The sequence below is a fragment of the Triturus cristatus genome, chromosome 12 (assembly GCF_964204655.1).
Source record: "Triturus cristatus chromosome 12, aTriCri1.1, whole genome shotgun sequence".
NCBI lineage: Eukaryota > Metazoa > Chordata > Amphibia > Caudata > Salamandridae > Triturus > Triturus cristatus.
In genome coordinates, this window is record NC_140595.1 from 41,256,798 (window position 1) to 41,274,751 (window position 17,954).

The window sequence follows — 17,954 nt, forward strand, 5'->3', positions numbered from 1 at the left end:
GCCGCTCCTGCTAATTACGAGTCTGTCCGAAGACCGCCAGAACCATGGTGGCGCAGCAGTGGCAGCCCAGCCACGCTGCACCAGCGGTCTGACCGCCCTATGACTTGGGCGGTCGGACCGTAATTGGACTGTCGGCTTCGCAAAGGGAACCCCCGTTCCCTGGCGGTGGCAAGCGGTCAGGGGCTATGTAATATGCAGGTGGTGCCGCTGCGGCACTGCCATGCATATTACAAGTTTCAGGACTGCCAGCACTTTCATGGAGGTCTTTCCTCCATGAAAAGGCTGGCGATGCTGAAACAAAGGGGGCCCTGTGCCCCCTCAGCCTAGGGATACATGCAGGGGGGCACAACATTTGCCCCCCTGGGTGCATGCATCCAGATTTATTCACGGCATGGACTTTCAAGTCAATGGCATGCAGGAACCCTGTGTGGCGTTCCCATTGCAGTGCCTCTTTCAGAGATGCACCGCAGCGGGACTGCCACACCGCCTGTCCACCAGACCACAAAATTCGTCGTAATCTGGCGGGTGGGCGGCAACGACCTTCGGCGGCAGAGTGGCAACGGTTGCCACGGCCACGTCACCGCTCCGCCAAAAGTCGTAATTAGGCCCTCGGCGTGATCTGATAAATACGCTGCAGCACTTAGCCAGGAGACCAACCCCCTCCAATCACTAACTATCAGCGGACATTGCACGAGTTTTTAAAAGTTGCCCCAGCAGGGAATATTTTAAGAAATTTGTGGAACTGACATCCTAGCAGGACATCCTTTGGACATGTTACAAATTGCTGTGTGAACCCTTGGTCCATTCTCACAGGATATGGGGTGGCCCTGTACCACACTTTTCAAACCACATCCAAACAGAACCTGGTGTGGGTTGCTGTGCCACACCTGTTGACAAAACAACTGGTAAGCGAGCGAAAAAAACATGAAGAATGAATTAAAAAGAAAGCGAAACAAGGAATCAAAAGCGTGTGTCAGATGAGCGGGGAACGCGGGCGCTGCGACAATAATTGTTAAGACAATAAATGTTCGCGCTGGAATCGGTTTGCAGTTTTCCCGCCTCGAATTCTGAGAATTCTATTGAAGAGGAGAGCGCTGCATGTTATTTACATCGCAGGCAGGTCCTCTAAGGGTCTGTCTTCAGATGTAGGGACGTTTTACCCTGTGTGACCCCGGTGAGGAGCCCTGTCTGAGTTCAAACACATAATGGCTGCTTCTTGCTCACACGAAGACCTTCGGTCAAACTATGGATTAGATATGAAACATTGCACAAGACGCATACCCTGAGCTGGCTTGGGACAGTCCTAAAACCAGTAAAGGGGCTTTGACCTTACCCAAAACAGTCCTAAAAGATGCCCAGAACAGACGTCAGCCTGTTGTAGTTCTGGAGTTAAGCTATTCTTAAGACTCAGCTTTCTGGCTTTGACGGGCCGCCTGTGAATGACATCACAGTACGTCTTAAAACCCAAGGTGACGTCATCAAGCATAGCAGCCTTCTAGAGCGCCGCTGGATAGCTCCTTTGGAACAGGTTTAGGACTGGCTTAAACCAGATAAAATGGCCCTGGTTTACAAGCCGTTTATTCTCGCTCGAGTCTTCGCAGCAATCTAAACCAGCCTTTAGGCTATCTCTAGTAACCAAAGACAGTCCTAAAAGTGTATTTTCTGCCTTAAAACACCCTTGGGATTATATTACGGCTGGAAATGTGGCCCTGTCCGAAAAGGGTACTATCCTCATCTTAGACAGTTTAAGACTATATATTCTGTGTCATGGACAGTCTTAAGCAAGAGAAAAATCTTTGTTAATAGGATCAATATTTCCTGGATTAAGACAGTCTAAAATCAGTTATAAGTAAGGGGAAAAAACGGAAGTAATTCACGTCTATGAAATTTCAATGCACCTAAGTTGCAGAAAAACAGCATGTCGGCGCTATAAAATTGTTTTAAAAGAATACTAAACAGATTAATGCGTTTTATTTGACCAATGCACAGCAGACATTGCATTTTGATCTTACCTCTTCCAGTGGACGATTGACTTGATGCGCCATAAAAAGCCAAGAAAGTGACCAACCAAAAATACAGAAACATTTTGGAGTCCAGAAGACCTGCTTCCCTGACAGGAATGTCCCAGCCCGCTTGCAGCTTCGGTCTGTGGTTGTGTCTGCAGCGCCAGACCTGTTTCCAAGTTTTAAACGTTCTTTCCTTCCCCTGAAGGATTTACTCTGTGACGCAAAGCAGGGCGCACGTCACTTTCTGGCTGCCCGTCTTGTGTGTGGAAGTTACAGAAATAAGCAATGTGATAAAGCCATTATGAGGAGCTCGCCAGTGAGAACTGGCAGGCACCAACCTCTGGAGCAAAATAAACGTGCCCTCGCCCAGAGATGGAGAGGCAAGCGGGAAGCAGAGGGGACTGGCCTACACGGACATTAGAAGATTTCGAGAATATACTTGTTGGAGGCCTGTAGGGCTGAAGCTGAGTCAATCCTGTATCAGATATGCAACTGACACTTTCCCAGCCCTATAGGCCTTATGAAAGAATTAGCTGTTCAGGATAAATATTATATATATATATATATATATATATATATATATATATATATATATATATATAATCTACTGACGGTCGCCAGTAGATAGTTATAGTTAGGACCGTGTTTCCATGGGAAATCTGAAAATTCTATTTTGAATAACTTTGGCGCCGGTTGACGAATCCTCGCGAATTTTTCAAAATAGGTGGGGCGCTCCGCTCCTACCCTGAAAGTCTCGGGGTGATTAGTCAAGCGGGGGCCGAGAAAAAAGGGGGGTCCCAAAACGCGTTTTCCCCATGCATTTTTCCATAGGGACCTTTAGTCCAAGGTGCAGCCCGAACAGCTGAACAGAATTACTTTAAATTTGGCAGAGAGGTAGTCCTCAGGTCAGGCATGTGCCTTTTGCATATATGGTGTCAATCTGTTCAGTAGTTCCTGAGAAAATAGCATTTAAAAGCATATAAATATCTATAAGCGCGCACCGTGTGCGCACCGTGCGCGCACGGGGAAGAACCTGAAAAAAAAAATATTAATAAATACATAACTTAGCATTTAAAAAACCGTACAAATTCACTTAAAAAAACATAGATTTCACACACGTTATAGTTAGGAATTAGCATTTAAAAAACCTTGCAAATTCACTTAAAAAACCATAGGTTTCACACATGTTATAGTTAGCTGGACATTTCCCTCGTAAAAAACCAATGAAATTCCCCCGTTATAGTTAGTGCAGCCAACTATAACTCACGCGACCGCAATCCTCTGCTGATGACGTCAGATATTACATCACTGTATTAAGACACCTATTTACCCATGTCTTCTTCCATTAATCTTTAGCTATACATATATTACAAATATTTATTTTTCAGAAAGACACATATGTAATCAGTGATGTAATATCTGACGTCATCAGCAGAGGATTGCGGTCGTGTGAGTTATAGTTGCCTGCACTAACTATAACGGGGGAATTTCATTGGTTTTTTACGAGGGAAATGTCCAGCTAACTATAACATGTGTGAAACCTATGGTTTTTTAAGTGAATATATATATATATATATATATATAGCGAGAGAGTTGAAATAAAACATTAGATACAAAGCTCAAAAAATAGAACAGTAAATCTGTTTCTTCTGAAATCTGTTCCGCCGCAGTGTGGCTTATTTGTGTCTTTTTTCATTTTACAAAGTGATATTAAATTGTTTAATTCTTAGATATGCTTGCATTTTTGGTAGCAAATCGTAGGCACTTCCTTTTCTTTATCGAGATGCTCTGTTATTAAGTCTTTACAGGTGCAGGCCGTAGCTCCTGTAAGATGCGTACAGGCACCTGTCCCCACCAGGAGCAGTGATGTTATCCTTAGTTCAGTATATATCCAACTTGAGTTCTCCCAGAGAGTCCTGGTGAAACCCTCGTTCACTCAAAACACTCTTGCATCAAGCGTTCCATAACTCAGACAGACAGTGGTTTATTTGTGCCGGTGCTTGCAGGTGCTGGACATCGGCATTCATTTTTGGGGACTGAGACTTAATCCTCATAGGATTTTGACTCACAGAAAAAGAGAGAAACGCAGAAGAAAGGGTAAAGGTGAAAAGAAGGAGGACGAGAAAGATAGTAAAACAGTGACAAAGGGAGAATGTAGGAATGAAGTAGATAAAACAACAGAAAGTGTAGAGTCGCTTAAGAAAGAGGCATAAAGTAGAATCAAGACCAGGCAGCCTTGGTATTGATGAGATAAAGAGACAGGAAGCGTAGGAGGTGGAAGAAACAGGCAAGAGGTGGAATCAAGACCAGGCAGCCTCTGTATTCATGAGATTAAGAGACAGGAAGTGTTGGGGGTGGAAGAAAGATCCAGGAGGTGGAATCAAGAGCAGGCAGCATTGGCATTCATGAGATAAGGAGACAGTAAGTGTAGGGGGTGGAAGAAAGAGGCATGGGGTGGAATCGGGACCAGGCAGCCTCGGTATTCATGAGATAAGAGACAGGAAGTGTAGGGGGTGGAAGAAAGAGGCATGGGGTGGAATCGGGACCAGGCAGCCTCGGTATTGATGAGATAAGAGATAGGAAGTATAGGGTGTTGGAAGAAAGAGGCATGAGGTGAAATCAAGACCGGGCAGCCTCGGTAGTCATGAGATAAAGAGGCAGGAAGTGTAGGGGGTGAAAGAAAGAGGCTTGAGGTGAAATAAAGACCACGCAGACTTGGTATTCATGAGATAAAGACACAGGAAGTGCACAGTGGAGGAATAAAGAGGCATGGGGTGGAACCAAGGCTAGGCAGCCTTGGAATTCATCAACCCCGGCATTCGCAGCAAGCTCCTAAGAAGAACTTTGAGCCCTTGCACTCATTTGTTTTTTTACAAAGTAAACGCTGCACAAAGGATACTGATAGCTACTCTGTATAGCCAGCATTAACAACACACCCAGATACCACACAGCACCCCTTGCACACAAAGGACAACCACACATGACACTGCAGAAAGATGCCCCAGTGCGGATGGTACTGCCTATGGTGGGAGCTGTCTGCTCATTGCACAGCCCTTGGTGGTTACAATCTGAGGCAAGCACCGGTTCAGATATCCTGCGGGCAGAAGCCGCCCCACGATGCTGCCAGCTGATCTCCACCTCCCACTCATCAGTACAGGGCCAGCACTTGAACTGAGTCCACCTCCCACCAACAGCATCCTTTTCATGCAAGGGTAACCGGCAGATGTTCTAGGGATAAATCAGGGGATGGCAGAGAATCCCAGACCCTTCCCGCATGGATGGACATCACATGGTCCTCTCCGCCCAGCTGAATATTTTTGCCTGGTTATTCAGGGGCCCTTTGAGTGGAAAAGTCCCAGAGAGTTGGAAAAGACTGTTGTCAGCCACTCTTTGCCCGCCCAAGGAGAAACCCCTTGCCTAAACCCCTCCCTGTGCTGATGCTATTTCTTCTGTAATAAGTGCCTAAGCATTTGTCCATGATGTGAATGTTAGAATCCTCTTCAAAATGGCCTTAAAGGGCTTTTGCCTAAAGCTGGAAGCCAAGATTCTCTCCCGAGCTTCAGAGGGATGAAACCAGAATATTGTAACCAGGCTGTCATCCGACAGAAATACTTAGTCCTAACTATTGTTGACAGAAATACTGCATGTGTGGAGTTAATGGAAAACCATCCCCCTATGAGGCAATAGTTTTGTAAAAGATATTCAGGACACAGCATTTATGTCAGACACTGCTTACAGTATTCTGCTACCTCTGCTCGGGATGCCGGTGAGGCGTGAGAGGGGGAGTCATGGCTTCCCAAGTCTGGTTAATACCCACCTCAGCTGTCCAGAGACCACAAATGGCCAAGTTCAGTAGGCCGTCTCCACACCTTCTGATCATAAGACAGAAGTGAGGATTTGAAAAGATTGTTTCTATGCAAAGGACACTTTTCGCTCCAGAGAAGTCATACGTGTTTTGCAGTGAAAAACATTATGACTTTACTTTGAGCTTTTGGCTCTAATGTCTGAAGCGAAGGATGTGGGTGTTGCGCAGTGAGAATTTGTATTTGGACATTTGCACCCCCAGGCACATCTGCCGGAGCCTCGCTTCGTGGAAGACCACTAGAAAAGGAGCAGAACTCCACGCCGAGTGGATTTCAATTTCCTCGCCATGTCATTAAAGGAAATGATCAATATTCTGGAGCCCTTTGAGATGGTTCTTTGCTTATGATACTATGTCCAACAGACCATTTCACATACATGATAAGGATACCAGAAGGGACACAACAACAAGCCTGTGCACGCGTTGATTATTGATTACTCAGGAGCTGGCTTGATCTCAGCGCTAGGATTTGTTAACCCACGAGGTCAGTGTACGTTCTGCCTTGATGGTTACACGCTGAGACGGGCTGTGATCAGGATCGCTTCTGACACGTGACTCAGGAAGAACTTGCTATTGACAATATGGCGGTAGTCCTCTAGAATAAAGAGTATAACCGAGGTGCATTAGACAGATGACCAAGTGCCGATGAGATCCAAGGAGTCATTTCAGGTCAAAACATTGACACCCCTTCCCCATGGTTGTCCATTTGATGCATTCAGACTTAGAATTTTCTGTATAGGTTAATGCTATATTTTACTCAAACATGATCTGTGTCCGAGCAACCAGGGTGTTTTACAGTGTTTTTTGTCCATTGTTTGAATATATGTATGTTCACTTTACAGAAACACCACGTCACCTGCCCTAATTAAAATGTATATATTGCACCGGATATACACTGGATTGATTACAACACTTGCAACTACAGAGAAGAGTGGCTGGTGGTGAATTCATTTCTTATTTAATTAAATCTACCATTGAATCGATGGGATGTAATTCACAGATTGCATTGGGAGTCATAAGTGATATATAGGGTAACTCAGTCAATGAGCCCCCGGGACAATTGTTTTATTTTCTATACATTACTCTCAGTCCCGTTGGCCATATAGGTTTGTCCTTGTTATAATTGCAAGTTATTTTTCCCTGAAGCAGATCCTTTCGCAGATGTGAAATTTTAAGGAAAAAATGTATTGCAATGGCCAGCAACAGCCGGCCTTCACCACCTGAGCCTTTGAGTGATACACCCATCGTGAGCTGAATGAGCCTATAGTCTCACTTACGCAACAAAAATTTGAACCAGTTAACCCATCCCATTCGCTGACATCATTTAAGAGTAAATGAGGGGAATCCACCACAGATCCAGCATCACCAGATCCAGTCCAGATTTTCATAACATCCAAGATAAATGTACATGCAATGAATCTAAATGGAGCTGATTTACAAAAGCAATGGTTATCAAGAAAACACGGCCTGGATTCAGATCTAGATTAGACACACCTTACTGCAGATCTAGGAGAGCCGGATCCAGTCCTGATTTTCAGGATACCCAAGATAAATGTGCATGCCATGAATCTAAATGGATCTCATTTACATAAGCAGTGGTTAGCAAGAAAACATGGCCTGGATTCAGATCTAGAATAGACTCATCCTACCGCAGATCTAGGCCTGCCGGATCCAGTCCTTATTTTCAGGATACTCAAGATAAATGTGCATACAATGAATCTAAATGGAACTGATTTATATAACCAATGGTTATCAAGAAAACATGGCCTGGATTCAGATCTAGATTAGACCCACCTTGTCGCAGATCTAGGAGTGCCGGATCCAATCCTGATTTTCAGAATTCCCAAGATAAATGTTCATGCAATGAATCTAAATGGAACTCATTTACCTAAGCAATGGTTATCAAGAAAACAAACCATAGATTAGACACACCTTCCCCCAGATCTAGTAGTGCCAGCTCCAGTCCTGCTTTTCAGGATAGCTAAGATTAATGTGCATGCACTGAATCTAAATGGAACTTATTTACATAAACAGTGGTTATCAAGAAAGCATGGCCTGGATTAAGATCTAGATTAGAAACACCTTGCCGCTGATCTAGGAGTGTCACATCCAGTCCTGATTTTCAGGATATCCAAGATAAATGTGCATGCAATTAATCTAAATGGAAGTAATTTACATAAGCAATGGTAATCAATAAAACATGGCCTGGATTCAGGTCTAGATTAGACAAACTTTACCACAGATCTGCCAGATCCAGTCCTGATTTTCAGGATACCCAAGCTAAATGTGCATGCAGTGAATCTAAATGTAACTCATTTGTATAAGCAGTGGTTATCAAGAAAACATTGCCTGGAATCTGATCTAGATTAAACACACTTTACAGCAGATCTAGGCCTGCCAGATCCAGTCCTGATTTTCAGGATTTCCAAGATAAATATGCATGCAATGAATTTAAATGGAATTCATTTACATAAGGAGAGGTTATCAAGAAAACATGGTCTGGATTGAGACCTAGATTAGACACGCTGAACGCGTACCCCCTGAATATCACATGGGTGGCGGCGTGAGCACACAGACATACAGCCCCACACATCCCCTGCTGTTTTACTGGTTTTTTTCTGTTGTACGCTGCTCAGTGACACATTTGACACGTACAAAGGAAAGGCAGAATGATTAACATAATCGGATTTGACTCATGTAAAATATGTAGAATAAATTAGAAACAATTATGCTCAAAACCCCTCTGTCGCGCATACATAAATTCAAAGTGGTTGGTTAAAAGTGTGCGTTGGTAATTAGGTTTTCGGAGCCTGTAATTCAGAATTCGGAATGAAATTATCATTTTGTAATAAAGCAACATTGGGGGCTCGGTAGGTTAAGTCTAACGTAGAGGCAAGGTTGGAAAACAGACACCTTAATTAATAAGCATTATGCGGCACACTGCTTCAAGTGGCATGCATTAAGGCGCTCGAAATTTGAATATGGGTTCACTGACTGCCAAGAACAAGCCATGCTGCCTGCCAACTTGACTGTAAAGCCTTCTGTCTGGAGCAGTGACTGCTAGCCTTTAATGTGGCCTGTACGCCCTAGGTTCTGAGAATCTATTCTTGCGCCCGTTATCAACAAGCATTGGCTGCGCCAATAGGTCTGTCCTTGGCGTGCAATCTATTTTTATTTTTCACTAGCATATGCAATGCAAGTTAAGATTGGAAGTAAAGAAAAAAAAAGTAAAAATGAAGGGTGCTAGGCTTATGCTTTCAAAGACAAAAGGAAAACAATTACCCATCACAGCGCTTGGCACACCAACCGTGGCACTGAAATTGTCTATTTTTAGGTGGATGTGCACACATTGTTAGTTAAAACGCTGAAGCTCCATATGCAATACAGCTAATGACTGATGTGGCCCAGTGGCCCATGCCGGCATACCCTCACCACTTACAGCTAATGACCGATGTGGCCCATGCCGGCATACCCTCACCACTTACAGCTAATGACCGATGTGGCCCAGTGGCCCCTGCCGGCATACCCTCACCACTTACAGCTAATGACCGATGTGGCCCAGTGGCCCATGCCGGCATACCCTCACCACTTACAGCTAATGACCGATGTGGCCCATGCCGGCATACCCTCACCACTTACAGCTAATGACCGATGTGGCCCAGTGGCCCCTGCTGGCATACCCTCACCACTTACAGCTAATGACCGATGTGGCCCAGTGGCCCATGCCGGCATACCCTCACCACTTACAGCTAATGACCGATGTGGCCCAGTGGCCCATGCCTGCATACCCTCACCACTTACAGCTAATGACCGATGTGGCCCAGTGGCCCATGCCGGCATACCCTCACCACTTAGAGCTAATGACCGATGTGGCCCAGTGGCCCATGCCGGCATACCCTCACCACTTACAGCTAATGACTGATGTGGCCCAGGGCCCATGCCAGCATACCCTCACCACTTACAGCTAATGACCGATGTGGCCCATGCCGGCATACCCTCACCACTTACAGCTAATGACCGATGTGGCCCAGTGGCCCATGCCAGCATACCCTCACCACTTACAGCTAATGACCGATGTGGCCCATGCCGGCATACCCTCACCACTTACAGCTAATGACTGATGTGGCCCAGTGGCCCATGCCGGCATACCCTCACCACTTACAGCTAATGACCGATGTGGCCCATGCCGGCATACCCTCACCACTTACAGCTAATGACCGATGTGGCCCAGTGGCCCCTGCTGGCATACCCTCACCACTTACAGCTAATGACCGATGTGGCCCAGTGGCCCATGCCGGCATACCCTCACCACTTACAGCTAATGACCGATGTGGCCCAGTGGCCCATGCCTGCATACCCTCACCACTTACAGCTAATGACCGATGTGGCCCAGTGGCCCATGCCGGCATACCCTCACCACTTAGAGCTAATGACCGATGTGGCCCAGTGGCCCATGCCGGCATACCCTCACCACTTACAGCTAATGACTGATGTGGCCCAGGGCCCATGCCAGCATACCCTCACCACTTACAGCTAATGACCGATGTGGCCCATGCCGGCATACCCTCACCACTTACAGCTAATGACCGATGTGGCCCAGTGGCCCATGCCAGCATACCCTCACCACTTACAGCTAATGACCGATGTGGCCCATGCCGGCATACCCTCACCACTTACAGCTAATGACTGATGTGGCCCAGTGGCCCATGCCGGCATACCCTCACCACTTACAGCTAATGACCGATGTGGCCCATGCCGGCATACCCTCACCACTTACAGCTAATGACCGATGTGGCCCAGTGGCCCATGCCAGCATACCCTCACCACTTACAGCTAATGACCGATGTGGCCCATGCCGGCATACCCTCACCACTTACAGCTAATGACCGATGTGGCTCATGCCGGCATACCCTCACCACTTACAGCTAATGACCGATGTGGCCCAGTGGCCCATGCCGGCATACCCTCACCACTTACAGCTAATGACTGATGTGGCCCATGCCGGCATACCCTCACCACTTACAGCTAATGACCGATGTGGCCCAGTGGCCCCTGCTGGCATACCCTCACCACTTACAGCCAATGACTGATGTGGCCCAGTGGCCCATGCCGGCATACCCTCACCACTTACAGCTAATGACCGATGTGGCCCATGCCGGCATACCCTCACCACTTACAGCTAATGACCGATGTGGCTCAGTGGCCCCTGCTGGCATACCCTCACCACTTACAGCTAATGACCGATGTGGCCCAGTGGCCCCTGCCGGCATACCCTCACCACTTACAGCTAATGACCGATGTGGCCCAGTGGCCCATGCCGGCATACCCTCACCACTTACAGCTAATGACCGATGTGGCCCAGTGGCCCATGCCGGCATACCCTCACCACTTACAGCTAATGACCGATGTGGCCCAGTGGCCCATGCCAGCATACCCTCACCACTTACAGCTAATGACTGATGTGGCCCAGTGGCCCATGCCGGCATACCATCACCACTTACAGCTAATGACTGATGTGGCCCAGTGGCCCATGCCAGCATACCCTCACCACTTACAGCTAATGACCGATGTGGCCCATGCCGGCATACCCTCACCACTTACAGCTAATGACCGATGTGGCCCAGTGGCCCCTGCTGGCATACCCTCACCACTTACAGGTAATGACCGATGTGGCCCAGTAGCCCATGCCGGCATACCCTCACCACTTACAGCTAATGACCGATGTGGCCCAGTGGCCCATGCCGGCATACCCTCACCACTTACAGCTAATGACCGATGTGGCCCAGTGGCCCATGCCGGCATACCCTCACCACTTACAGCTAATGACTGATGTGGCCCAGTGGCCCATGCCGGCATACCCTCACCACTTACATCTAATGACTGATGTGGCCCAGTGACCCATGCCAGCATACCCTCACCACTTACAGCTAATGACCGATGTGGCCCAGTGGCCCATGCCGGCATACCTTCACCACTTACAGCTAATGACTGATGTGGCCCAGGGCCCATGCCGGCATACCCTCACCACTTACAGCTAATGACCGATGTGGTCCAGTGGCTCATGCCGGCATACCCTCACCACTTACAGCTAATGACTGATGTGGCCCAGTGGCCCATGCCGGCATACCCTCACCACTTACAGCTAATGACCGATGTGGCCCAGTGGCACATGCCGGCATACCCTCACCACTTACAGCTAATGACTGATGTGGCCCAGTGGCCCATGCCGGCATACCCTCACCACTTAGGGCGGTAGAGCAAACAAAGAAATATGCCCAGATGTGGGTCCTATGCTCACTGTGCTACTGTAACCAAGCTATGCCCGGCATATGAACTCATAACCAGGGTGAAACCGGACCTGCGTTGCTTGTGTTCCGGTTCAGGGAGGACCTGGATTGGCAGTTTGGGCTGGACTGTTCCCATTGGAGCAGGTCAAGACTGATTTGCATATGGCTGGGTCCAAACTGAGGTGCCATGGTGAGCAAAAGAACGATGGGTTGGAGTGCTACCCCGAGCCATTGCCAGCAGTTAGACTCATTGCAAGCATTCCTCCCATCACCTTTTGTGTGTTTGATTCACTTGTGAAACGGCAGCCCGGCAGTGGCGCCTGTAAAAACGAAAGGGACAGCTCCAAAAGGGAGACTATTCAGAGATGTAAAAAAAAGAATACAAAACAAAAAGTGTGGCCTGAGGATAATCTGCATATGTTTCTCTCAGGAGAGAATTAGAACCATTTACCAGCAATATAATCCATGTGAGTTAAGCACTCATTGTTAACACCTGGTGTGGCCCACAGTAACAAGTTTAAATCATGTCAGGCCTGGCTTGGCCTTATATTTTTATATGGGTCATAAATGATTTACGTTTGCACTGGGTAGCAGGAACGCTTCTCACTGCTTTTAAAGGGTGAAATAAAGAAGTAAGTGACATAATGGAACAAGTTATACCAATAATAATTATTGTTGTTATGGTTATATGTGGCTTACACAGGAAGTCTCCAACAAGATCAGGTTAAAGTCCAGTTACTCACTGCAGGGGCATCACAACAGTGGGTACCAAAGGCATTTATCCACTGTTGTGACGTCAAACAAGGGAACCACTAAGTCCACCTTTGTTTCTCAGCCTTGTCTGGGTCCCCAGAGACCCAAGCACAGTGGTGGAATGGTGGTTGTCAGTCTAACCTGCTTTCATCCCCCTTTCTCAAGACTCCGCAGACCCAAGGGAGGCGGGAGAAGGCGGGCTATGCCTGTGCCAAACTCCTTCTTCCAGGTCAGCGTCGGTCTCTGTAGACTCGTGCCGACAGGACAAAACATCCCATGATGACCAGCAGCTCTCATAGCACCGTTGTCAACATGGTGCAGGCTTTCCGCTCTCAATGTGAGAGCGGTTTTGGGCAGGAAGGGGCAGGATAGTGCAAAGGCTGGTTGAAGGTAGGGCAAGGAGCTATTTTTTTAATTTAATATTTGGGTTTAGACAGGGGTGGGCAGTTTTCAGCGGGCGAAGCTGGTGAATGACAGGAAGACAGGTATTTATGTTTCTTTTACATGGGAGGGGGTAGGGTATATGTCAAGGGTTGAGGAAGTGAGTTGCAGTAGGCCAGGGTTTTTAAAAAACATTTGGAGGGCAGAACTTGTTATGTATGGGCACTCCATTACTCCTCTAAACCTCTACGTAAGTTGGAAATGGGACGGCGTACTATATATAACAACATTGAAATAAAAGACCATGATGGGTTTTGCATCAAGACTGGTGAAAGAGGCTGAGCCATGTATTCAGTCTTGGAGAATTAAAATTTGGCAAAGGTTTGGGCCTTTTATGAGTTTCACACTTTTGTGCAGTGGGGAAGTCAACACAATGGCAGATCTCAAACCCCTTTCCCTCTTTATGCAGCAGTGAACCAGGTCAGGTATTGAAGTGTGTGGGTTGCTAGGCTATGCATGTCCACACTCATAGGTAACACAAGGTTTAGCCACCTGGAAATGTGATTTGGATTCTCTTTCAAGATTAATAGTCTGCAGGTGAGTATTTCAGAGATGAACAGGAACATTAGACGGAGGAGTGATGGTGGCCTTGAAAGAGTACCAGATGATGTATAGTTGGAGCTTTGCCTGAGCATCATCTACAGCCAAGCACTCAGAATAAGACGCATCTGCAGCAATGAGGAAACCTGTAAAGACCATCTACAGGAGCTTGCTACATTATTTAAAAGGCGAGGCTATCCTCTGCATATCATACAGCAACAAATTGACAAGTCTTTGAAGTTACCCAGAGAAGAACTTATTTGGAATACCAACGGCAGAAACAAAAGTGACAGAACTCCATTTGTAGTTGACTATCATCCATCAGCTCCTAACTACAGAAATATAATGCAAAAAACATTTCCCTTACTGTCCACTTGTGAAAAATTGCAAAAGGTTTTTCCAAAACCACCAGTCATTGCTTACCGCAGAGCTCCAAATTTACGATCTCTTATTGTGAGAGCTGAACTCAAGCAAGCTGTAACAAATGCAGGGGTTCATTGCTGTGACTCTAAAAGGTGCATCACGTGTGAATATCTTTTACAAACATCATCTGTAACTAGTTCTGTTACGAGAAGGACCTATGCAATAAGGCAGCATCTTACATGTCGCTCAACATGCATTATTTATGTGATTCAGTGCCAACGGCAAAGCTGTAAAAAGCAATATGTAGGCCAAACAGTGAATGACCTCTGTACACGATTCAGGAACCACAAATCTGCAATAATTAATAAGAAAATTGACCAGCCTGTAGCCAATCATTTTAACCTTGTGGATCATTCACTATCAGATTTGAAGATTTTCCCCGTGGAACATGTTTCAAAGGAAGAACTACTGGACTCCAGGGAAAACTTCTGGATGTACCGTTTAAAATCACTGCATCCAGATGGACTGAACATTACTGACAACACAACCGGATTACTGCATATCTCAAGAGCTCTCTGGACTGCATTGATTCCACATTCCAAATGGAATCTTCACTCATGATGCTTTTTGAAAATTCAGCTGTCATCTGTGCAGCCACAGAGCAAACCATCTTGTACTACCTGAGGAAGGCGGAAGCTGAAACGTTGTAGTGGAAATAAATATATTTTTGTTCTTTGGTGAATCTATCTGTTTGAGTCACTTCTTTCTTGGATATATATATATATATATATCTACATATATATATATATATATATATATATATATATATATATATATATATATATATATATATATATATATATAGATAGATAGATAGATAGATATAGATATATATAATTATAATTTATAATTGGAGTCAAATTAAAAAGTCTTGGCTATTGTCAGACCTAAAAATAAACACACTCAAACAGATAGATATGGGGACAGCACAGGCATATATATATATAAAAATGTGAGCAATTAAGCACTCCAGTACCCTTCTACATCGACAGCCACTGACACCCAGTTAGGGGATACACGGAATACAAGTTCCTATCAGCTGTAGCTCTAAGGCAGCTAGGTGCTATGTCGCAAATTAGCAGTATTTTACAAAAATGGTTGTTCACAGTGCCCGGTGTGTACTTATCAATAGCGCCGAGGGTTCAGTGGCACCGAAGCCCAAAGACCGTGGGGAGTAGTGCACTGAACCCTGTCTATTGCTGTATTTTTCCCACCCTAACTAGAGGTGTAGAGGAAGGGGGCGGGGGGGGGGGGCTGGCAGCCTTGCTACCCTACATGGCCATACGAAAACTAAGTTTACGTTTTTCAACTTTTATTTGCATCCACATTAGGAATTGGATTTCTGCTTTCTTTCGGGAAGCTCACAGGTGCTATTGTCTCTTGCACGTGTTTGTGGGGTGACTCAATCAAAGAGGGTTCCAAACCCCGCTGGCTCATGTAATAGATATATTTATTATGTGTAAGTCGTTTCCTACAACTGCTTTGCAGACATGAGAAGCACAGTGAACCTCCCGGCCCCACGCCCAGCTCAGAGCTGTACAAACATGTGTGATGCAGTGCTAGAGCAGAGTTTTCAGTTTGAAAATTAACTGGGTTTTGAAGCTCTGGCATGTCTATTTGTTATATTAATTTATTAATTATTAATTATTAATTATTTGTCTTGTGTAAGTGTTTATACTAATCAACTCGTTTGTTTTAACAAGAGAGAATTACACGTGGGAATGCATAAGTGTGCTGTTTAACAATAATGTGCATGTTTTCATGTTTAAACGTTGCTGAGTGCTGTTTATTTTTAAAGCACGAAACGCTTTTCGAATTAATGCTTTTCTATGTTGCAAGAGCTAGATAATTGCATACACATAAGGGTATTAGTGGGGTTAACACTGTTCAATCACTATGCTGTGGTAACATTGTTTTTGTCTCTTTTAATTAAGATGGTCTATTGTGGCCTATTGTGGCCTAAACAAAGATGGCCGATATGTAAAACCTGGCCTCGAGTAGAAATCTGTGACGAGAGAGAGCCTTGCTGAATATGGTCCTGAAGTCAGCTGACCACAGTCCTTGCTTTGCCTGGTTGAAATTTTCCGTGAGGACAGCAGCAGTTTGGGCGATCTCCAAATGAAATGAAGCGTCCTTGGCAGCTTTGGGAAACAAAGGAGCTTTAAAGAAAGACTCTGAACTGTGATCTCATTGCCGAGGAGACGTGGAATTACAAGATACAAATGTATTTTTTGGTTCCTGTTCCGTTATGTTTATTTTGTGATTTTTCCTGAGCGGAGATTTTCAAATGTAGCGATGCTACATCCTTTCCTTCTTGCTTTGCTCAGAGGTTTGACGGAAGAAGTTAATACAAATTATGTTTTCCTTTGTTCAACTTGCTATAAGAATTGTTAGCCTAGAGAGGGTTTTTGCCACTTGCCATTTGCCTTTGCCGCGTTCCGAATCTGCGTTGGTGAGGATCGTTGCTGAGAGGACTTCGTCTTGAGAGACTTTACCGAGAGACTTGTCCTGACCCGTTCTGACATTTAGCTAGAATAGGTAACTATGAGAAAAATGATTTATTCTGATTGATTTTCTTTGACTAATTTTAGATAAAGCAATATAATTTTGAATATGGTGTTGGTTATTATTTCTTGTCAATTATTGAGTATCCTATTTTGATTATTATTGTATAGATTGTTTAGATTATGTTTAAGGGCAGTCTCAATAACCAGATCTTATCGACCCCGATATAGATGCAGGGTGTTTAGGAGTTTTTCTTTCCACAGGTTATTGCTGGTAGAGTATTTGAGCGTATGTTAGTGAAATGGGCCCTAGTGTATGAAGAATGTATGTGCGTGTAACTGTGAGATTACTCTATCCGTGGAAGTAGGGATATTATATACACCCTGATCTCTATCAATGCAGCACTCCAGGGAGCTGTGTGGGTCTGTCCAGGAAATGCTCAGCTTTCCCTCTACATGTGCGTGCTCTTATCCGAGAGGAAAAGGTAAGGTGCCCTCCCAAAGGTGCTGGAGGTGAAGCGGTTTCTTAATGGGGAAAATCATTTTCTTTCTGGAAAAAAATAACACATTTAGAAAGCGCATTGGTACACTTGTTCATTTGTTTTATTTACATGCAAAAACATACAACTCTAATTTCCGCATGCGAAAAAATAAATTCTCAAAACCTTTTTCACCCGAATACTACGTGGCCAATCGCAGCCTCCGCTCTCACTCGGGAGCCAATGAAACGGTACCTGGATGGTTCCCCTGGCTCCATCCTACCTGGCTCCTTCTTGCTGATGCCAAAATCTCAGGGAAGCCTTGGATTGGCCATGAAATTTGTCACGTGACCGCAATAGGCGTGGCTTCTAATTACCGGAGAGCTTTTGATTTGTCCAAAGGTGGCTACGCGACCACGTGTCGCACCTGCGCTATTGATTTAAAAATGGGCAGAAGCGGCTGTGCTGCTTTATTTATATTCTGGTAAGATAGGTTGTGTATTATTTACGTGTTTTTGCGTTAGTGCTATTATAAGTTCTGTTACTTACCGAACGCTTGCGGGTGACTGGTGTCCGTAATTTTCTTGTTTTGTAGTTTAGGACTTTGATGTTCATTTTCAGTCGAAGGAGCGCGCCGATGAAGGCTGAAGATTGAACGG

At 45.5% G+C, this 17,954-nt stretch overlaps 1 protein-coding gene across 1 annotated transcript in view; it reads right to left on the reverse strand.

Moving 5' to 3' along the window:
- Window positions 1–2,173, reverse strand: part of COMP (cartilage oligomeric matrix protein) — a 103,089-nt gene extending 100,916 nt beyond the window's left edge. Inside the window, exon 1 of the mRNA XM_085640005.1 lies at window positions 2,013–2,173. Coding sequence (XP_085496131.1) covers window positions 2,013–2,085 — 73 coding nt within the window. The 5' untranslated portion in view covers window positions 2,086–2,173. The remainder of the gene's footprint in view (window positions 1–2,012) is intronic.
- Window positions 2,174–17,954: the final 15,781 nt, after the last annotated feature.